This window comes from Anabrus simplex, chromosome 7 (assembly GCF_040414725.1).
Source record: "Anabrus simplex isolate iqAnaSimp1 chromosome 7, ASM4041472v1, whole genome shotgun sequence".
NCBI lineage: Eukaryota > Metazoa > Arthropoda > Insecta > Orthoptera > Tettigoniidae > Anabrus > Anabrus simplex.
In genome coordinates this window covers 39,391,826-39,416,601 of record NC_090271.1, presented here as the reverse complement: position 1 = coordinate 39,416,601, position 24,776 = coordinate 39,391,826, and the positions used below count along the sequence as shown (strand labels likewise).

At 37.4% G+C, this 24,776-nt stretch overlaps 1 protein-coding gene across 3 annotated transcripts in view; it reads right to left on the bottom strand.

The window, feature by feature from the left end:
• Positions 1 to 1,476: 1,476 nt before the first annotated feature.
• cpx (complexin) overlaps positions 1,477 to 24,776 on the bottom strand; it is a 633,066-nt gene continuing 609,766 nt past the window's right edge. For all 3 annotated transcript variants that reach the window (XM_067151076.2, XM_067151074.2, XM_067151075.2), the window contains exon 4: positions 1,477 to 1,851. In XM_067151076.2, the coding sequence (XP_067007177.1) occupies positions 1,778 to 1,851 (74 nt within the window). In that variant the 3' untranslated portion in view covers positions 1,477 to 1,777. The remainder of the gene's footprint in view (positions 1,852 to 24,776) is intronic.

Genomic DNA, 24,776 nt, shown 5'->3' with positions numbered 1-24,776 from the left:
TTTTTTACTTAACTGGCAATATGATCATTACTGAATCCATACCATACTTCAGATTATAATACTTCAGGGACAATATGATAGATAAAATGTTTAGTTAATATCCAGACATTTGAAGAGAATCAGAACAAAATCTGGATACAACTAATTGGCAGCTATTGTCAAGTAGTGCATGTATCATCACTATGCTGCTGAAAAACTTGCAGGCCTTTGAACTTCACAGAATAGGTGTGAACATCAGCACCGGCAATGGAAAATTTATTCCTAAATGTAAGTATAAACTATTGTGGAGATGGCATTCACTCACTTTAGAGGACAGAATTAAGTGAATTTCATAAAACTATTGAGAATCTAGTAAGAAATATTGTATGATAGTCAAAATATTATTGCTTGGTAGAAAAACGACAAGCAGAAGTACAGTGTGTGATGGAAATATAAGTCTTGTGAAAGCAGAATTATTTTTGAAGTTGACTTTATATAGCAAGAAGTATGGAGAAAAGGCAGGCATAATGCCACAGACATTGATAAACACTGAGAAACCTTTCATTCTCATACACCGAAAGGAACATCAAGGGAAGGGGACATTTAAAAATCAGTTGCAGAAAAGGAATTTGGATGACTGCAAACGGCCATGGGTATTTGGTTGTGATGGTAACCTAAACCTATACTGAAGGGTATGTTACGTATTTATCCATATATTATATTATGGCTGGTTTCAGTTGATAAATAAACAGTTGAAATGGAATATAAAGAATTAATGGATTATGGCCTATTTACAAAAGTTGTGAGCATTTGCTAGTTAAAAATATGCATTCGTACAGATTATTTTACATTTTATACGACCTTGACTTCAGCTAGAGTATTCTAGGAAAAATACTGGTTAAACAATGTTATAACACATCTATCTACTAATGCTCATTAGTTGGTAGTATTTGTTTCAAAATTTTCTTAGTATAAAACTCTCACTTACAATACATTATAACTTAAAAGGTACAAATTTCATTTATGGAGACATGTTACACTTTCACACAGATTTAAAGGATCTTAAATTTTGTGGCTCTCATACTGTTCATATGTTGGAATCGAAAGTATTCACAGCTGTCTACAGTAGACATAGAGGCAATGTTTCTGTTTAAATCTTCTTCCATCTTCATCTCTAGTGCTTCCTTCAGTGACATTACTTATCAAATAAGTGGACTGAAAACTGTTCAGTTTGCCAGAAAACAGTTGGGAGCTCTTCTGAAATATTTGATGATAAATGTGTGTTCCCTTCATTTTACAATTGGAAAAATATTTTCAAGTAACGGAATGGGGTGTACGTGTTTTCCTCCTCTTCTTCATTCTTCAGCATTCTGTTTATCAAATTTACCATATATTTTCATACTTCCTTTCATTCATAATGCAAACAATGATTATTATTTTCAGATCTTTTCTATGCTTCAGTTTTACAGTGCTACAAAAATCTATCAGCATAGCAAGCATGATTATTATATATTTATTAATATTGATATATGTATATATTTTACAACTGTTATACCATTTTTATAATTTATTATTGTAGTTGTTCTCTACAAATTGCAGTCTCTTGTTAAATCAACTCTTTTATAAAAATTAAAACAGAAAATTATATCAAGAAGAGGCTTTGCCTTTGCACAGCGACATCTTTCTTGTTATCTCCATTTGTCTTGTTCCATCGCAATATTCTTCAGTAATAGACAGTCAATATAACAATCGGTTTCCCTTAGCTGAGCACTACTTGATATTACTGTATACAAGAACTTCATTGCAGCACACACTTACTTTCAATTTGAGATTTTAATTCATTCACTTGAGTTTCTATCGTATTCTTCAATTCTGAAATAAAGACAAAAATAAAACATGTTATTATTGAAAATCAAGTGAGGGGTGTAATAAACAAAGTTTTAAGAATAACGACAGTTGTAAGAATTTAAAATCGCTGCCTGTAGCTATTATTTATAAAATATCAACTCATTTGTGTGCACCGTGAATGATTAAGTGAGAGATTTCAACCTTTTTTTAAATATGAAATTTATGTGCCATATAGTACTGGTAGAAGTAAAAATTTAACTACATTCTCTTTTAAATGTGATTTTAAATGTTCTTAATTCAAATGTCAATGGGAATTATTTATTTGGGATGAACATCCAATACCATTGACACACACCTACATGACCTTGCTCCTGTTCAACTCTTACCATGATTAAGTCAAGGCAGATTACAATAAGCAGGTATTTCCTCTTGAAATTTGTCCATACAGGGTATCTGAAAATATGTTATTGAAGTTGTAAGAGGACTAGTGTTAAGAAACAAAAATCGATCTCTAGCGTATTTTATTTCCTCCTAGTGAAAGCTCACCAGAAAATCAACAAAGAAATGTGTGTTCAGTCAAGAGCAACTTCAGTATCAGTCAATGCAACATGTGAATGGACAAGCTGTCTTGCTTAATAACCTTGGAGCACACTGACATGTCACTTGCTCATATGCAATCTTGCTAGTAATGTTATGCCCAGATAATATAGAGTCTTTATTTTGATTACCATGCGCTAAGATATCCTGAACCAACTGGCATACAAAAATTAAATCCTAGTAGTAAAACTCCTCCTGATTTTGGGTGGGCACAATGCATTTGTTTTATGAAACATATCTGTAAACACAGTACATTTCATGCATGTCAAAATTTGCCTCACTGCAAAATTATTACTGAAATGATATTCCCCATGACACTAGTTATGTAATAAAAGTAAACATTGTCAGCATGTTTTGTGGTACTGACAGTATTAAAGGCTAACAGAGTATTCTAGGGTATAGACTAATAAAACTAAATCCAACATAGTTCCTTACGTCATTATTGTGTTTTGATAGGTGTTAATGTTTTTTTTTTTTTTTTTTTTTTTTTTTGCTATTTGCTTTACATCGCACTGACACAGATATGTCTTATGGCGACGATGGGGTAGGGAAGGCCTAGGAATTGGAAGGAAGCGGCCGTGGCCTTAATTAAGGTACAGTCCCAGCATTTGCCTGGTGTGAAAATGGGAAACCAGGGAAAAACATCTTCAGGGCTGCCGACAGTGGGGCTCGAACCCGCTATCTCCCGATTACTGGATACTGGCCGCACTTAAGCGACTGCAGCTATCGAGCTCGGTAGGTGTTAATGAGGAATGAATGTACACCATTATTAATGCCAAAGATTTTTAGGTAATTTAAACTTCCTGTCGTAACAGGCCGGACCTTTACAACTTGACTTTAGAGTCCTTAGGTCATTGAGTAGATATTTTTAGTGATTGATTTCTGTTAACTGTTTATGCATCATACACACTGTGAACATTAATGTTTTTATTTCATTTTTGTAGTGTGTTTCACAAGCGCAAAAATTTACAGGAAATGATGCTTTAAATTTCTCCTTCCCAATGTGCCATTCGTTAATTCCCCTTCCCTACATGTGTTGAGTCACTCAATGCATTCTACTGAATTGCTTGCCAACTGCACAGCACATGTAAACAATTGATGCCGTGCGGTCATCAGTCATGTGCACATATCTGTACTCCATGAATCTTTGTAGCAAGTTTCTATAAACCAGATTTGATGTCAACCTCATCAGAAGGAGTTAATGAGATGAAATGAATGATGTGATATATGATAGTTGGAAGCAAGAGGGTGAAACCTAAGGGGTCTGCTCAAGTATTAATGGTCTCCATCTGACGGATGAATCACCAACAACAACATCATGGGTTGGAATCGATCCTCAATTGGGAAATGAAACTACATGAAACCACGGTTCTGATTACCACCTACCAGCACCACACAGGTCTCTGTGCAAATAATGAAACATGACAACTGTTTCAAAAGGAAAGAAGGGACACATACAGTATAACCAAAGCAGAGTTTGGCGACCATTATACTTGCCAACAGAAAACAGAAGAATAGCCGCACTAGTACTGGAAACACCAGCTGAGAGAAAGGCAAGTTGACACAGGCACTGACACTTGCACTCCTCGCTGCTATAAAAGTCTGGGTGCCCACCTGCCCATGTTGTTTTTTTCCTTAACAAAGGCCACTGTCTAGTGGTCTAAACATTCACATATGAGGGCAGTATCTTTACTAATAGCAACAAAGCTGAATGTAAACCAGGAAATACAGCCAGAGTTTTTCTTCATATACACACATTGGGTGATACTCAACCTATCTCACAGTAGATGGACTCATCCATTCAATGCTGTGCACATGACTGTGTTGTGCTGTGAAGAAGAGTGTCATCTTTGAGAAACTTGTTAGTACGGTATTCAAGAAGTTCTTGAAAAAGGATAAGCACAGCTTGATTAAAATATGTGCCTGTATTGCCTCACAGAATTGTGGCAGAGTGAGTCAAAGCCTCCAATGACAGATGACAGCGTGTGGATGACATGCCTTGGCCAGGTGTGCAGCTTGTTGGCAGGTTGCTGGGAACGGTTACCACCCTGATGGTTTGTAATTTAGAGGGTTTAATATCCTGAAAGACAGCCTGTACATGAGAAAAATTGCTCTTGAAGAGTACAGCAACATTTGATTGCAGAAATAGCAATGATATTATGCTGTGCAAACCCATTTGAAATGCTGTGAGTGTAAAGGAGAAGTCTTCTAATGCATATCATAACTGAAATGTTTGGGCACATATGATCAGGTCATGCCTCATCCTTTGTTATCATAAGAAGACCTCCCCCTCTGCACTTGTAGTACGGTATTCAAAGTAGGTTCTAAGAGGTCATCATTGCATTTTAAAACAGATATTGCTGTGAACATGCCAATCTTTTTGTTCAACTTTTTTCATCTGTTTATTCTACTTATCAGAATAATAATAATTATTATTATCCTTTCAAGGTCAGTATGTCAGTTATCAACATCACTAAGGCAGAAATTTAAAACAAACTGATCTCTCTTGAATTAAAAGAAAGCTGTAGGACCTGATGGTTTTTCAGCTTCCCTACTCAAGAACTGCTCAATTATTTTATGTGAAGCACTATTTTGTTCATCTTATCATTAAAACAAGGCATTTTTCCAGAGGATTGGAAGAAACGGTTCCTTAGTCCATTATTCAAAAATGGTGATAAAACTGACATAAAACAATAGACCAGTTACAATTTTTTTCTCATATTTCCAACATTTTTGACTCAATAATTCTTGATAAGATAACACCTCTCTTCAGAAATATCATCATTGATGAGCAACATGGATTCTTCTCAAAACAGTCAACTTGTAGCAATCTTCTTTTATTCTATCATTTCCTCTTACTGTAAATGGAGTAGAGAACCATTTTCAGGTGGATTCATTCTTATAGACTTCTCAAAACCTTTCAGTAGTGTTGACCATGATATTTTGTTGCAAAAGCTAACAGTTTAGGGAATGTATGAGCCTCTCCTCTTGGTCTGAATCATATCTTAAAAACTGCATGTAGATTGTTAAAACAAGGAATAAATTTTCTAAGCCTATATAGTTACCAGTGGAGTTACCTTGCTCCCTTATTTTTTACTCCCTACATACCTGCTATTAATAATATTCTTAAGAATTCAGAAATGCTTTTGTTTGCTGATAATGCAAAAAATGTTTACGAAACTTAACTGCTCACTTGATTGTTTAAAACTTCAAGAAGAATGAAATCATCTGGAACAGTATGCAAAATGGGTTGAAACTTATTTATGACAAGCATAAAATAATATTTCTTTTTTAAAACAAGAAGAAAATATCATTTCAATAAAAATGTAGTAATAACAAAGATCTGTCTTCTGTTCCACCTTTGTATTTTATTCAGTTATAATATATCATTTAATGGACATATTGGAAATATTTGTAAGAAATCATTACAAACTTTGGGTTGCATTACTAGATATATCAGAGAATTTTCCAACTTAATTACCTATCGCTTGCTGTATGTATTCACAGTACATCCTATACTTGAATACCGTACTGTATTTCTGTAATGTGCCCTTCTCATGAGAACTCTATACATTGATTGGATTTAGTACAGCATAAATTTCTTCATTTATATTCATTTAGAGCAGGGTTCCCATATAATAATATTGATTATATAGCCCTAAGACATCATTAAAATTGCATAATTTGTCAGAATGCCATAAATTCCTGGTTTGAAATTGCTCCACTCCTTGAATTTCCCCCAACTCTTAGAAAAAATAAACTTCCACACAGCAGACAAGTGCACAAGTTTTAATCATACAGTGCCCACAAATTGGTATAGAACTAACTATGCATTCTGTGGACCAATTCTAAAAATGTCATATTGCTAAACAAAGTGAATATTGATGTAATTAATTGCTCACTGTCAAATTTCAGAAAATACACAATCTCTAGGAGTGATTATTACTTTCCTGTGCTTACTTGTATTATAAACTATGGTATGTATATATTTTTACTTTTTAATGTAGACTTACATTCCTTGACAATGGCTACATTGGAAGAAAATTTTTTAGATGCTTTTAGGGTTTGGGTAGAATGCGTATGTCACCGAGAGTATTTAACTTATGATTATGTTTAACGTCTCACTTGACAGATAAAAGAGGAGGCTAACCGTTGAAAAATAAAAATTAAAAAAATTGAAATCTGGAATGTAGTTATCATGAAATAGCGTTTCAAAGTAAGGCAAAATTTGTGCTAAATATGTGATGTCACATGTATAGTCTGTTATAAGATGGCTCTGTGTTGACTCGCGCTCAGTTAGAGGTTAGCTGTCATTAATATATCATGATCACTTGTATAGAATAATAAATTTAATAATGGAAAAGAAAGAATTGATTAGTATTTGGCAAAAACGTTCAAAACAAAGAGTTAAAACGAGAAAAGTGAATGATGAAGAAATAAACGGTATGAAATGAAACGATTGTAGTAGGCATCACTATGAGGAATTGAAATAGAAAAAAAAACTATTTACAATACGTAACTCTTAAATTATGTCTCATATTTGTCATATCACAGATCCATACTACACCGAGCTATTACCCACATTTCAACTGTACCAAGTTCTATTGAATAAAATTCATTACAGTATCCACATCATGTTTGTCTTTTATTTCAAATAACTAAGTTTACGAAACACTCAAAACCCTGTGGCTGTTACAATTTTTTCTTCTTTGTATATTCCAATGACTGTGTCCTTGCGTTTTAGTTTATGTTTTTCTTTCTCTTGTGTTGTAAAATGGGATTACCATTAATAAAGTATCATTAGAAGCCAAGACACTTCCTCTCATCATTTTGCAGGACAAAGTGAGGGTACATGTTGTGCAATAGGTGGTTGATTTATGTACTTCATAGGATTGGGAAATGCTCTACCATCTCCCGTACTGTGCAAACTGTGATTTTGATTTGATACCAAAGATGAAGAGACTTTGTGCCATCTGCTTCTGAGCTCTTCCTGAAGTTTTGCAGGTGATAGACCATTCCGTTAGTAGCATTCAGAGAACAAGTGTTGCAACAGGGATACTACGGCTTCCACATTGCTGGCAATGGATTCTACACAATGCTGGAGACCAAACCGAGCGACTTACGTGTTTCATACAGCTAAATAGTTGCCAACAATAAAGAAACAGCCCTTATATTTATTCAGCCATGAGCTAAGCCCTTCTGTCTATTTAAAAATGCCGCCGAACATCTACTGTGTCTCTAGTGTCTATTTACTAGCGTTGCCTAGTGATCAGAAACTCTATTATCGAGAAAGATTTTGTTTTTAGGTTGGTTACTTAATCTACCCTCAAATGTTTTACTGTTACCATCCCTGTGATTAAGTTGATCCACCAAACATATGGCTTGCCACCAAAATCCTATCCTCCAATAGTTATTTTTAATACTTATTTCCTTCTGGAAATATCTGCCGGTCCTCTATGTAAGGAGTGAGTTTTTTGAGACTAATGTCTTGCGGCTGTGGATCATTGAGTGTGCTATGTAAAGGAGAGATCTCCTGAGGAGGAGATACTGGAGTTGGGGAACCGGCAGGCTGGCATGTGGAGGCAATTTTAACAAGGCATGGCTAAATATTAAACATGTGAACTCTCTGCGAGTGAACATAGGGAAGATTCCTACATACTTGCTTAGCATGTAACTACCAGGTCCTGGCTTCTTATATTTTATTATAGGATTTTCTCTTTTCTAACTGGTATTAAATGTAGTTTCCAGTGCCAGTCTTCGAACTTTGAAAATGTGTTCCTGAATGGGAACTTATTAAAATGTAAGGAAGCATGAGTGGTTACTCTCATTTATCTTGTTCCCACTTTGTTTTGCCGACTAAGTCTTTTCTAACTCCTTAAATTTATTTTTTCCTGTTTGGATTTTATATTCTCCTCAACTTAGTCACCTTGTAGCATTGCTTAGTCTCTGTATCAGTGGGCCTTATGTCCAGTTAGTTATTTTATGGTTTAACTCATACTTTTGGAGTGCTTGGTTTCTGCCTCCAATCTCATTTTTGTTCTTGGCATTTCCAATTAATCATGATTTTCCTGCTCATGGCCGTGTAGTATGGGCTTTCTGCCCCTGTTTATTATGGATTTTCCAATCCCTAGGCATGTATCTCCCCTAATAAAGAGGGCACCCTGAGTAACAATTATTTATGTGGAATACCCTTGTCTGTGATATCAGACAGTTGTAATTAATGTACTCTCCTAGGTTCTGATGTAAAGTTATTGTACAAGCTATGGCTTCTTTCACAATTTGGTGTTGACTATACTTATTAAATCCTCTACAGGCTAGCCTTCTTCTCAAACTGTACAATGTAAAAGAGCTGCAAAGTCAGAAAACTGTAACTGTGTCAGTTGAAATGGGAGTTCTCCTCTCCTTGAAACTGTAATGTTTTTGGGTTTTTGTGCTCACCTATTCTAAAAACCTCCTGAGTTAACTTTCAAGTTTTTCAGCTCTTTGTAATGCACTCTTTGTAATTCAAGTGTGGTTGATGTCTTAGGGATATTTTATTCAAGGAAAGAAAGAAAATATACTTTTATTTTAAATTCTGGTATACGTTTTATCCAGCCATTCACTCCCTATGCTTCTTTCCCTCTGCAAACCACGGAGATAACTGTATAATTTATAGTATCCTGTAAGAAGAGAAAAGCTTGGTTCTGAAATCCAGCACTGACATGTAAAGAAAGTTAGTGGTAACTCAGTGGTTCTCAGCCTTTTTTTATTGTCAGCACACATCTTTTGCAGTGAGGTCTCACAGCACATGAACATACGAGTTGGCAACAACGCAGGAGACTTTGTTTTGCCACATACAATTTGCCTTAGCAGCGATCGATCGATCAATCAATCAATCAATCAATCAATCAATCAATCAATCAATCAATCAATCAATCAATCAATCAATCAATCAATCAATCAATCAATCAATCAATCAATCAATCAATCAATCAATCAATCAATCAATCAATCAATCAATCAATCAATCAATCAATCAATCAATCAATCAATCACCATTTATCTGCATTATGGGCAGTTTCCTATCTGTTATTTACATAGTCTTTTAAATCATTTCAAAGAATTTGGAAATTTGTCATACATCTCTCTTCGTTAATTACTTCAATCCCTATCTCTTTCTTCATATAAACAAATATTTGCTGAATTTTTCCATCTTGAATTTCAGCTTTATCTTCATATTGTGATCCTTATCACTTTTAAAAACACCACTCAAACTTATTTGTCTACTAATGTCATTCCACACCATTTCTCCACTGTCATTTTGGTGCATACCTCCTAATTGAGCAGCTTGTCTCCTTTCTCCAAAGTCTTCCCAGCCAGAACTTTGCAACATTTTCATAATGCTACTCTTTTGTCCAAAATCACCCAGAACAAAATCAAGCTGCTTTTCTTTGGATTTTTTTCCATTCTCGGATCAAGTAATCCTGGTGAGGTTCTCATAAATTGGAACCATACTCTAATTGTGGTCATACGAGAGAGTTATATACCTTCTCCTTTACATCCTTACTTCAACCCCCAAATACCCTCACAACCATGTGAAGAAATTTGTAACCTTTATTTACAATCCTTTTTATGTCATTACCCCAATGAAGATCTTTCCTTATATTAACACCTCAGTACTTACACTGATCCCCATGAGTTACTGTCATACCATCAACACAGTAATTAAAACTGAGAGGACTTTTCTTCTTTGTGAAACTTATAACTTGACTTTTTTACCCTGCTTTTCATCCAACCATTATCTGCTGTCCATCTCACAACATTGTTGAGGTATTTTTGCAGTCACTCACAATCTTGTAACTTATTTATTATTCCATACAGTATAATATCAACTGCAAAAAGCCTTGATTCCAGTTCTTACTCATATGATTTATTTATATATATACTGTACACCGGGTTGTCCACCAGCCCCTTGCGATCCAGTTTTATGCATACCTTCACATTTACTACAATTCTGAAAGACATTGGTCGCTCTCCCTAAACCGGGGTAATATAACGAGATGTGTGTTAACGGGCTAGAAGACAGCAGGAATTGTGAGTGCCACTATTAATTCATTAAGGGTACCTCGAATGAGCCTGTAAAATGAGTACAGGTACGCAAAACACGTACTTTAAAACAGGAGGTGGATGCACAGACCGGGAGCATAGTACAGTATAGGCTGGGAAGTGGGCACCATAGGTCAAGTGTCGCAGTAGCTCACACTGCAAGCGGGTGGGGAGATATGTGAAGGTGGACAGTGCTCGAGGTAGGAGGTTCGAATCCCACATAAGATTTTTTTTAACAACCAGTTGCCTGAGATGTGGTGAGGTTGCATACTTGATAGCTTTCAAGGACTCATTTATTTACTTGACCCTGTAAAAACCGCATGTATCGTTGCATTGGGTATGGTGCTAGGTTGGACGAGGATGTGGAGACGATGGTCTGTGGCCAGTATAGGCTGGCAAGTGGGCACCATAGGTCACATGTTGCAGCAGCTCACATGACTAGTGCGCAGCAGGATGTGTGATAATTGACAGTGCTAAAGGTTTAGAAGGTTCAAGTACCATGCAAGTATCTTTCTTTAAAAGCCAGTTGCCTGGGATGTGGCAAGGTTTTATACTTAATACCGGTATTTTTCACACACTGATTTCTTTATTTATCTCTGAAAAGGGCCTTTGGTATGGAGCTGGGTTGATTGAGGCTAGGAAACTTGTGGCAGAATTTCATTATCACGTTGTTTAACGCAGCACCTGCTCGAACTGACGACCTCCATGGTTGATACAGAGCTGCACGCGATTTTGTAAGGACTGCCTGGCCTGTTGCAACATCTTTGTCAAAACGGATCGGCATACCTTGGTGATGAGCTGTCTAAGGTGACAAGGACTGGCTGGCTCCTGAACATACACCAGTTGTTTTAGATGGCCCCACAGAAAGAATCTAGGGGTGTAAGATCAGGCAATCTGGCGGGCCAGGGGACGGGTCCTCCCCTTCCTATCCATTTATCAGGTTACGTTGCATGGAGATGGTTCCGGACAACCATCGCCGTGTGCGGTGGAGCTCCATCATGTTGAAACCACATCCTGCAGCGATCAAGGAATGGCACATGTTCCAGTGATGGTGGTAGTTCAACTTGGAGAAACAGCAGATAGCGTTGGCTGGTCAGATGGCCCTCCAAGAAATGGGACCGATGAGGTTATCACCCATGATTCCACACCATACATTCACGCCACACTGTACCTGAATAGCTGTCTCTTGCACCTAATGGGGATTATCAATACTCCAGTAATACATATTATGGTGATTAACGGTTCCATAGTTGTGGAATTGTGCTTCATCCATAAATAAGAGTCAGTAGAAAAGCAAATAACCTTACTTCTTGTGGGTGGGGTTAACTTCCAATAAGTAACCAGGGGAACCTGACCCCTACAGAGCGCATCCCCAGGTGGCGGATAGGGGGCCCCTACAGTATGTAGGGCTGGTTGAAATAACCAATACAACCCGCGGACCAACAAGTAGCCCAATTCCTGGGGGTTTTAAAATACTGGGACACCCTCTCTCCAGGGGTCATAAATATGGAGGGCCCTTGCCCTGGGTTAAGGGTGAAGACCTAAATGGCATCTACAGTGGAGAAGATGGACTTCGGTACGGTGGAGATAGCGGAAGAGGCAACCCATCCTTCTGGGGTGTACAGATGGAACCTATTGCCTTGTAGGACGAGGAAGGCATCCTCAAAGGCTAAAGGGAGTAAACCCTGAAAGAAAATCCTCTTATGCGTTAGGCCTAGCAAGTCAGCAGGAGAGTATTGAGTACAGTTGCTTTCAATAAGAAAAAGAGCCTCGGAAAGAATATTATAGACCGGACTGACACGTCCTCTCAGACAATTGTAAAGTATGATGACCGTAAGGCTGATGATATACAATGTTCTGAAAGGAAACCCCAAATAAAAAAGAGACCCAAATACCAAATTGGAACTATGAACATTCTATCATTAACTGGAAAGTTAGAAGAACTCCTAGACATGATGGATAGAAGAAAAATGTCAGTATTGGGATTAAGTGAGACCAAATGGACAGGAATTGGAAGTAAGACACTTCGTGGAGGTTATAAATTATACTGGAGTGGACAGGAGAAGGTAGCGAAAAATGGTGTTGGATTCTTAATTAACGAAAGGACTGATGCTACAGCTGAAGTTATCTGCAAAAGTGATAGAATCATTAAAATGTTCATGAAACTGGAGAACACTAAGTACACCATCATACAAGTGTATGCCCCACAGACAGGCTGCAGTGAGGAAGACAAAGAGAAATTTCGGCAAGACCTGGAAGATACAGTTAATGAGGAAAATGTTATTATTATTGGTGATCTAAATGCGCAAGTTGGGGTAGACAGACTTGGATACGAGAACATCATTGGTCCACATGGATTTGGACAAAGGAACCCAGAAGGAGAAGAAATCTGTGCAGAAGAAATGATCTTATAATCAAAAATACATTCTTCAAAAAAAGAGATAGTCACAGAATAACAAGGTACAGTTGGGATGGCCAGTATAGAACATTGATTGACTATGTAATCACAAATAAAGATGGTGGCAGGTACATCACAGATGTAAAGGTCATCCCTAGTGAAAGCATGGACAGTGACCACAGATTGTTGGTAGTAGACTTCAAACATAAGGCAAAAGAAACGCAGAAACTTATTACGAAGAAACCAAAGGTTAAAACTTGGAAGTTGCAAGAAGTCCAAATAAAGGAAGAATACAAACTAAGGGTTCAACAGAGTTTGCCGAAGTGTGAAGTAACCAGTGTTAATGAAGAATGGAAGGCCTTCAAAGACACCTTTGTGGGAGAAGCCAAAAACCTATGTGGAGTTACAAGTTCTATCAAAAGAAAAAAGGAGACACCATGGTGGAATGATAGAGTGAAAACAGTGGTGAAAGAAAGAAACCAAATAAAGAAGGCACTGGACAAGGAAAAACAAAAACAGGGACAAGAACGAAAAGAACAAGAAATACAAAGACTTCAAGGAGTATACAGGAACAAGAAACTTGCTGTAAAGAACATTGTAAGGGAAGAAAAAGAGAAGAAATGGAATGAGTTTGCAGACAAACTGGAAGAGGACAGTAGAGCAATAGAACGTGATGATGGAACTCTGGCAGAAGAAGAGGGAGAAATTAAACAAGAACTCAAGATCTATTTCGAAAAGCTGCTGAATGGAGATACAGAAAACATAACAACGGATAGAGGAGAGCCAAGTCGAGGAACCACAACTGAACCACCAATTACATGGCTTGAGGTTGAAAATGCGCTCAAGAGCATGAAGAAAGGAAAGGCAGTGGGCATAGATGAACTAAGTGCAGATATGCTGAAAGCAGCAGGAATTCCAGGAATCCAATGGCTCTACAGACTGCTCAACCAGATATGGGAGGAAAATACTATTCCTGAGGACTGGAAGATGGGCATCATTGTACCTCTGTTCAAGAAAGGAAGCCGACGAAAATGTACTAATTACCGTGGTATCACACTACTGTCTCATGTCCTGAAAATATTAGAAAAAATAATAGAGACCAGAATCAGAGATATTGTTGAACCAATTTTGGAAGAAGAGCAGTATGGTTTCAGACCAGGAAGGTCAACTACAGACCTTATATTTGCAATTAGGATGCTAATGGAAAAATACTGGAAGAAGAACAAGCCTTTATTTCTAATATTTTTGGACATTGAGAAAGCATACGATAGTGTACCAAGGGAAAGAATTTGGCAATGCATGAAAGAACTTCAAGTGCGAGACAGCCTCATAGACAAAGTGAAAATGTTGTATAGTGGGAACAGAAGCTGTATTCAAGTAGGATGTGGTTTGTCGGACTGGTTTGAAACAAAGAGAGGAGTGCAGCAGGGCAGCTCATTGTCACCACTTCTATTTATTATTGTAACGGGATGTAGTAATGAAATCTATTAAAAGGAAAGAACGTGGAGATATCAAAGCCTTCACATTTGCAGATGATGTTGCGATCTGGAGTGACTCAGAAGAGGAATTGGGAGAGAGAATACAAAGCTGGAATGAGGAGTTTAAGAAATATGGTTTAAACATCATCAAGACCAAGACAGTGGTAAGTGTATGGTGAAGGAGCAGAACCAATAGTCATGTTAAATGAAGATCAACTGGACAGCGTTCCAGTTTTCAAATACTTGGGTAGCGTTATATCAAATGACAACCTAGCAAAACATGAGGTGAACAATCGAATCAATAAGGCAACACAATTTTACCACCAGGTAAGACACCTGCTGTGGGATGAGCAAATACCCATGAAAACAAAAATGACATTGTACAAGTCCTATTATACACCAATTCTTACATACAGTCTCGAAACCACAACACTGACCAATAGAGATAATTCCAAACTTCAGGCAGCTGAAATGAAATTCCTACGCACTATGATCCAGAAAACCAGGAAAGACATGATTAGGAATGAGAAAATTAGAGAAGAAGTAGGAATAGATGATTCTCTCCTCAATAAGATTCAGATATCAAGACTGAAGTGGTTTGGTCACATGAAGAGGATGCCAATAAACAGAACTGCAAGGAAGGAATTTGACAGAAAGGTAGAAGGAAGACGACCCTTGGGAAGGCCACGAAGGAAATGGATAGATTTAGTTAAGAGCGATGTACTGCTGAGAGGTCATCATTGGGACAAGTTGGTGGAGGAAGAATGGTACAAGAACAGGATGAGATGGAGGAGGCTCATATACCACACCCGGGAAACTGGAGATGGTTTAGGATGATGATGATGATGATGATGATGATGATAGAAAAGCAGGATCAGTGTCCACATGCTAGGATCCATTGACAGAACACCACCCGGGCATTGAAATTATGACCATGGAGCTCCTGTTGTTAGTGCAGATGGTACGGGTGAAGCCAGTAGGTATGTAATATCTGCATAACAGACGTTTGGCTGATGTTCATCCCCTGTGCAATGGCCCGTATACTAGTATGAGGGTTACGATAGATTCATGTATGCGAATAGCATTCTTGGTACTGGTGTTGTGCCTGGTATGCATTCTGTCTAGCTTCTTCATAGATAAATAATATATTCACATACTCATCGCTGGAATACATCTTGAAGCAGTGAATAAACTTTGTGTTGTGAATTGCTTCGAAGGAGGGGAGTTTGCACAGCTACATACTTACCTGGCACCGCATGTTGTTATCATTCCAAGGGAGCATACTTTGCCCTATTTGTGATCTATGAAGCTTGGAACATGTATGACGTAGCTAACTGGCCAGAGACCATCATCTCCTCATCCTCGTTAAATCCAGCACCATACCCAATGCAACGATACATACGGTCTTTTACAGGATCAAATAAATAAATCAGTTCTTGGAAGCTATCAAATATGCAGCCTTACCACATTCCAGGCAACTGGCTGTTAAAAAAATTTCTGATGTGGAATTCAAACCTCCTACTTCGAGCACTGTCTACTATCACATATCTCCCCGTCCGCCTGTCATGTGAGCTACTGCGACACTTGAACTACGGCGCCCACTTCCCAGCCTATACAGCACCATCCTCCCGGTGTGTGCATCCACCTCCTGTTTTAAAGTACGTGTTCTGCTTATCTGTAATAATTTTACGGGTTCATTCGAGGTACCCATAATGAATTAATAGTGGCAGTCACAATTCCTGCTATCTTCTAGCCATAAACACACATCTCGTTATATTACCCTGGTTTAGGGAGAGGAACCGATGCCTTTCAGAATTGTAGTAAATGTGAAGGGATGCATAAAAGTGGATCACAAGGGGCTGGTGACCACCTGTTATAAAAGAAGACATAAATGTCCAATAATACTGTCCAGAGGAATTCCCTTCTTAGTGATTACAGGATCAGATAATGCTTCACGAACTCTAATTCTACGACTTATATTTTTTAGAAATGAAGCCACCCATTCAGTCACTCTGTTTTCAAGTCTAATGGCATTCATTTTTGCCATTAGACTTTCATGATCTACTCTATCAAATGCCCTACATACTTTTCTCTTGTTCCTTATTTCAAAATTCTTCTTCTTCTTCTTCTTCTTCTTCTTCTTCTTCTTCTTCTTCTTCTTCTTCTTCTTCTTCTTCTTCTTCTTCTTTTTTCTTCTTCTTCTTCTTCTTCTTCTTAAGTTCCCATTTCCAGTTCTCTCCTGGATCAAGTTATGAATAAAGGCCCTGTATCATTGCCTGCCTCTCCATCACTCTTTTTACTGCTTCCATTGTCTCTCCACTGTATCCATCAACCTCTTTTGAGGCCTTCCTTGTGGTCACTTTCCTGTTGGTTTCTCAGTAAATACTCTCATCCAAACTTGGTTTTCTACCATTCTCGTCACTCTGCCTCAGCTTCCTTATTTCTATCCTATCTTGTAGATTTGAAACTCCAATAATTTTTCTAATCTCTTCATTTCCGATTCTATCTTTCCTTGTCTTCCATAGGATATTTCTAATAAATTTCACCTTGGGCACCAGAACTCTACTCTCTTCTCATTTTGTTGTTGTCCATGTACTTGCTACATATGTCAATATCAGTACATAGTAGGTTGAATACAATACTTCTTTGCAATTATCTTGGAACTTCTTGGTTCCTTACACTCTGATAAAGCCTGCACTCTCTTTCCAATCCCCTCGTTATCTCCCCATCTTTTGTGATTACACTTCCCAGGCATTTGAAACTTCTCACAACATCCATTGGTTTCCCATTTACTTACCCCTTCCTTCCTACCTCTTGTAATCATTAGTTTTACTGCATGCTTATTCTCACTCCATATTTTTTCTATTACCTGATTCCATATATTAACTTGTTCTTGTACTTCAGTTTTGTTTCCCGATATCACTATGTCATCTGTAAACAGTAGGGCCTTTGCTATGCTTCATCATCTTTTCCAAATAATTATTGAGTGAAATGAGTGAACATGACAAATGTTTGGATATTTTGTGGCATACCCACTGAGAACCACTGTGTTAGTCCTGCAAGTCTATGTTAACTCTGTGTGTATACTTACTGAGTGTAGCTTAGCTCTGTGTACAATCTCATCCTTTGAGACAATGAGTACTCCCTCTGTGAGTGGGGGCAGTAGAATAACACCCATGGTATCCCCTGCCTGTCATAAGTGGCAACTAAAAGGGGCCCCAGGGGCTCTTAACTTGGGAGAATGGATTGGAGATCACGGTGCCCTTAACTGAGTCATGTCATTGCTTCCACTTACTTGTACCAGGCTCCTCACTTTCATCTATCCTATCAGACCTCTCTTGGTTAACCCTTGTTCTTTTCCGAGCCTGATGGTATTAGATTTGCAAATACTAGGAAGTCTTTCATTTTCACGCCCTTCATGGTCCTTGTCTTTCTTTGGTTGATACCTTCATTTTTCAAAGTGTTGGATGCCTTCCATTTTTTTCTTCTGATTAGTGTTAATAGAGGATGGTTGTCCAGTTGTACTTCGTCTTAAAACAATAATCATCATCACCACAACACTGAATACCCTCACAATAAAGGTCTTACATCCAGATGAAAACTAAGAGCTAATGTGTGTACAGGGGCCTAACTAGGGGGGAGGGGAAGTTACTGGGGGTTAGAACCCCCCATGGAATTTTTACAACAACAAAATAAACAGAAACTGACAATAAACAATAAAGTAAATGAACATTCAGGATATAATTGTAGAACCAACAGATCTGTTATTTACTTGTATCAATTCTTTTTTTAAAATTTGCTCTATGTCACACCGACACAGATAGGTCTTATGACGACAATAGGATAGGAAAGGCCTAGGAGTGGGAAGGAAGAAGCCGTGGCCTTGATTAAGGTACAGCACCAACATTTGCCTGGTGTGAAAATTGGAAACCACGGAAAACCATCTTCAGGGCTAGCGACAGTGGGGTTTGAACCTACCATCTCTCGGATGCAATCTCACAGCTGCACACCCCTAACTGCATGGGCAACTCGCCTGGTATTTACTTGTATCAGTGTCCTTATAATAACAAGTCATTCATGCATTTTCATTGTGTTCCACCATCTCCCCCCATTGGCCGATCCTGGCTATGCTACTTTGTGTCCTGTGAATGCAAAACCTCAGTTAATTTGCAGGGGAGCAAATAATATTTCGAGCCCCTCTTTACACTCTTCTTTGTTTGCAGGGATAGTTCTATGTAGAGGCTAAATCATGCCTGAAACTGGGAAGCTACACTAATTGGAGACCCAAAATCTGAATGGAAAATTCTGAGTTCCCATGGAGGGAATTAGATATTTTTCACCAATAGAGCATGTCAAAAACAGATCAGATGTAAGGCTTTTTTGGCATTTGCTCTATTAACCAGCGTTTCGTCTTAGGTCTGGCACTAGACTCATCAGAGTGGGATGTATCAGACCCTACCCACTGACGCTGGGGTGTATGCAGGTGAACTTATCAGAAGAGGCACAGTCTGATAACTGCATACAGGAGATAAATCTCCACAATGGAATTATTGCCCGCCTAACAGTTCCGAATACATCCTACATCTACCCCAATCTCTTTGTCATGTCCATGCCTCAAACTACTCTTGCACAAGTCTCAAAAACTACACTAAAAATTCTTGGACATCTAAAGATGTATTCTATCAATCTATCTCTTATCCTAGTCAAATTTTGAAAAATTGTTCTCCTCAGTTTTGTGTCTTTTCATTTGTCATCTGATCTACCATCTTACTTCAGCAGTCTTCTGTAACATTGTATTTCAAAAGTTTTTAAAAACCTTCTTAATGAGCACATCTGAGATGAGTTAATTTCTTTTCTTAGGAAAGGCATTCCTTGCTTATGCTAGTCTACATGATTTATATCCTCTTTACTTCTGTCAATATTAGTTATTCTACTAACCAAGTAACAACATTCTTCTAATTCCTTTAAGTATTAATTTCCAAATATTATATGTCTTGCATCATCAGACTTCATTTAATAGAATTCCAGAACTGTTGTTTCACATTACCTATTTTCATGTTGTATTTGTCCAAAATTGTGTCCATTCCATTCAGCACTTTCTCCAGATCTTCTCATATAACAATACCACTGGCTAATCTCAGAGTCTTGATTTCCTCTCCTTGAATTGTAATTCCTTTTCCAAATTCATCTTTATTCCCTTTATCAGCTTTTCTACATAAACATTGAAACAGAGGGTCAGAGCAGGGGTGGTTACAATCTGCAAAACTGCCTCACTCTTTTCTGGATATTTCTTTCTCTTCCCTATCCTTCATCCTTCAATTCTTATCACTGCCATTTCATTTTTCTGCAGACTATAGGTAACACTCTTTTCTCAGTACCGGTATTTGATCCTGATCACTTTCAGAATCTCAAATAGCTTGGTCTAATCATCAATATTGAATGTGTCTCTAAATCTGCTAATACCATGCACATGGGCTTGTCCTCATTAATTCAATCATTTAAGAGCAATCATATAATCAGTAATGTTTTGTGTGTTCCTATATTTCTTTGGAAGCCAAATAGACCCCCTCTCAAATTGGAATGATAAAATAATGATGCAATAGTTGTTACACTTGTCTTATCTACAAATAAGAATAACAACATCCTTTAAAAATTGGATTGCTCTTCTTGTGCATCACATATCTTAAAAACTAGATGGAATAGCTTCACCATGCCAATTTCCCCTTAGGCAGTGAGTAATTCTTAAAGTATGCCATCATTTCTGATTGTCTTGTTCCTTATTAGGCCTCTCAGTGCTCTGTAAAATTTTGTCTTCTTCCAGAAACACTCTATTACCACAAATTTTGCTCATGTTTGAAACTTTGTCTACAACACAACTATTGTCACTTGCTACTTTACTCAGTTTGAGAAGTGCCAAAACTGGCTTGTAAACAATGAGAAAAAGAACACAAAGGGGGGTTGTACAGGTGGCGTAGGTTGTACAGTGACAAAAAAAGAGGACACTCGAGCCCAAAAGATAAGCATATTGGAGCATGCTACACTAAACAAGCACTAAACAACCATACTCCTCTACGGGAAAGAAGGTATGAAGAAGGCTATTGCAGAAAATGTCTAGTTATAGACTACTTCTAGAGCATAAATCATTTAATCCTGTTGTATGTTTACTCCATTCCTAGCATAGAATCCTCAGTAACAAAATAATGTTCAGCAGAACTTCAAAGTACTTGTCATCATAAATCTCATTTAAGGAAAATGTAGGGCACTTTGCTAAGATACCATTCATAAATACGAATCAGATGGTAGCATTCTCTCCTTTCAGTAGAAGAATGGGTGTTATTATTCTACTGATAACATAATGGGCATCCTTGCTTATTTAGATGATATCACAGAAGTGGGAAAAAGTCAGGAAGAACTTAACAATGTATCTAAAGGTTGACATCCACTGTAAAAAATAAGTAAAGAAATAATTAATTAATGTTAGATGAAGAAAACTGTTGAAGAAAACTTTAAATTTTCACAGTAACAAACAAATAAAATCTAATCCTAATCACATCAAGTCTACATTGGAGTATCCTATTTCTTACGATTTCCCACCTGAATGCAGAATGCTAGGCTTATTTTTACTGAGTCTAATTGAGGTGAAACTCTCAATTTTCTGGAATTCATTGCTTGCTAATACATTTTATTTGGCCTCCAAAGGTCGGCTAGTGGTTAATAATTAAAAAAACAGTCTCTATTCATATTATCATTCCCTCAGTCCTGAAAATCATGACATTTGAGGATATTTCTTTGTATCTGTTTCCATCCTACACAGTCTTCTGCCAAATGGGTTGCTTGAATGAGGGATGTCTTGGCAGTGTGTTTAATGCATTTGTCTACGCTCCCTCTTCCAAAGCAGTCCATTACGGCAAAGTTGGGAAGTAATTGAGTAAAAGTAATTGAATTACTTGTAGCAAATACCTTTTTAGTAATTTTTACTTGTAATTTACTTCTTGAAATAAACTTGTAATGGTTAAATTCGAGTAATTGTTTTATATATCACAATGAGATTTCGGCAACTTGAGAGCCAAGGATACGATGTATACTTGTTCATTTACTCTCTGCTTCTTGTGGTTACTGATTGAAATTTGGACAATCATGTACTGTAGGGTCGAGAATGGAACTGGTGTAAATATGCGTATGACATTGAAGGGGTTAAGGAATTTCCATTCCCCTATTTGAATAAATACTTAGAATTGTTTAGTGCTGAATATAATGGACAACATGAGTGGAACGTGCAAATTTTGCTTGGGAGCAATCCTTTTCAAAGGCCTAGGTACTGTGTTTAATTCCACTTAGTGATGTTAACCACTTAAAAACACAAAACTGACTAATATCTAATATCTTTTTCCTTGCAAATTTTGGTATCATTAATAATTAATAAAACAGTCTCTATTCATATTATCAAAAACAAAAAAGAAAATCAGAGGGCTAAAGAAGTAATTTTAATTGGAATGTCTGTCACTGCATTGAAAGTTGGAAAAACAAATGTAATTATCAGATAGTACAGAATTCCTGAAAGAGTTTTAAAATACTGGATAGTTGTCCTTTGATAGTTTTATTCATTCTTCAGATGTCATAAAGAAGAGTTAACAGCTCTAAAGTTTTGGAACACAGATATTACACATCTTTTTTTGCTATTGGCTTTATGTCGCACCGACACAGATAGGTCTTATGGTAACAACAGAATAGGAAAGGACTAGGAGTTGGAAGGAAGTGGCCATGGCCTTAATTAAGGTACAGCCCCAGCATTTGCCTGGTATGAAAATGGGAAACCACAGAAAGCCATCTTCAGGGCTGCCTACAGTGGGATTCGAACCCACTATCTCCCGGATGCAAGCTCACAGCCGCGCGCCTCTAACCGCATGGCCAACTCGCCCAGTATTACACATCTTAATAATAATAATAGAAGATATTTCTACTTACCAGCATGAACTGTGTGTTAAAGTGCGTAACTAGTTATGGTATCTTTAGTTTTACTATTTCTAAAGGCACAAAACAATGGAATAACAATAATAAACTAATATGTTCCAGGATTGTCTTGAGGAATACGCTGAGCGAATATTATGATCTTACGAAACCTCCATCTAAATCTTATTCAAAACTATTAGAAGTCTAATAAATCTACATTTTATGGAATCCTGATACCATCAATATAGACATCTACTCGGGTCATTATTGAAACAAGGAACTATTTACTGCCAAACAATACTGTGTTGCCTACAGTGGTAGAAAGAAGAGCATTTTTTGACTTGTCACTGTAGGAAAGATCTTTTATTCAAGAGCTAAGTTACCATACAATTTTGCTCTTTAGTGATTTCTGTTAAAATATCTGTTCATGAATCTTATAAACTAATGATTTTATATCATTTAGAGGAACTTGCTCTATAGAGACACAGATAAACTCATTTTGGTACAAGAGCTCCTCATTAAAATAACTTCTCATTTATTAAAGTAACTTTTTGGTATTCATCATTATAAATCATATTTTTAGTTTCAATGCTTCAGGATATTTATAGACCTGTCAACTTTCATGGATGCAGATGTGGGATGTAACCATCAACCCTATCTCTGATAGGTTGGGCTGAGTAACTCAGACTACTGAGTGCTGACTCTCTAAGCCCAAGTTGCCAGGTTATATTCCGGCACAGTGTGGTAGTATTTGAAGGTGCTAAGATATCCTACCTTATTTGTCTCTTTTTTTTTTTAGTCATAGTCAATTACGTACTTACACACCCTTCTTTATTTCTCTCTTCTTTTCTAGAAGAGGACCCTGTAAAGTGATCTTAATATCTGCATCTGGGCATATCAAATTCACAGAAATAACATGTTTGGCTGGGATCTCACAAGTGTTGAAGGATGTTGCAGTGCAACTGTTATCTTAACTAGTCATTATTCCAACAGGGCCACATGATCACCGTCTGTTTATTGCATCGTGCATCATACTTTCGACTTGCATGTTTATGCTGCAACGGATGCTGAAAGTTGTGACGTGCACTGTATTGTTTCATGTTGCTGTTGTTTATATGAGACATAAGTTTATTGAAGGTGGCTTCATATATATGGAAATAACTGAAGAATTTATCATTGTCTTCTCTGAAACGGGGATATAATGTGTAGAATTGGCTGGCCATGAATAAATGCAATGCCCACTGTTAATTGGGTATGAACCTTCTTGAACAATTCTTTTTCTCAATAATTCTTGATATAAGGTAACTGCATGATGTTATACTTGAAAATGGCAAACAAACATCAAACAATGTTTGTCTGAACAGATAGCCAATGTCCGTCGAAAAAGAACGTGTGTTGTGGGTGTCGTACAAATATTCAATGCTCGTGTTGTCCTAGCCTTAGTGAATATAAAATATATTTTCTGGGCTTGGCTATTGGTTATCTAGCTTTCAGCATTTCATCAGAAACTGTGCCCATTATTTTCAAAGATCCACTCCCTCTGAAGGTCAGGAAACCAATTCAACCATGGTCAACAAGGTTGGGAAATGTATTCTATATTCATCTCGATGTAGGCCACGTAAACATAAGTTGTTCTTCAACTTATATGAGTAATTTCTGGGATCACTGGAGCCACCCAGGTTCATTTAATTTTGGCCTTCATGATGCCACGTGATATTTAAGATGAAAATTTCAACCCAGAATCGATCGGGATTCGAACCTCAGCCTTTCGGTTGGGAAGCCAGCAGCTAAGCTGCTGAGCTAATCACGCTCCCCTGTGAAAATCTGTTAGTGTTTAGTAACTGACGTCATCTGTTAAACGATTGAGATATTAAGATTACCGTATAAAATCCCCTTTCAATTCACTGCAGAGCCTCTAAAATGGCACGATAGGTCTACTTCAACCAAGGCGAGATGTGTATCTCCTACATTTTGCAGGAGTGAGTTCTGCATGCTTGTTATGCTTGCTGTCTGAATTCATGACTTCAGTCAGGAATGACATTTATTTATTAATAAATGTATGGATTTACAAGCATTCCATTTTAGCCTCTATATTTTCTAGATAGACGACATCTTGAGTGAATGCATCAACGTATTGTAGGCTTTTGCTTACTCGTTTATGGGAGCTTTCACATCCTCGCTTCACCACCATGATTTAATGCGCATGTATAACTATTTCTACTTCTTCTTCTTCTGACTTGTTATCCTCGTAGCTGAGGAATTATGATCCTATGACTATGCCTTTCCAATTCAGCCAATCTTTTGTATCACTGACAGCGGTGTATGGAGGTATTCAAGTGAAGCATTTAATCTGATTCAACCATCTAATTGCTATTTTGTCTTTGGTCTGCTTTTCACCTACCGTTCGCCTCCATGGCTTAATGGTTAGTGTGGCCGTTGGT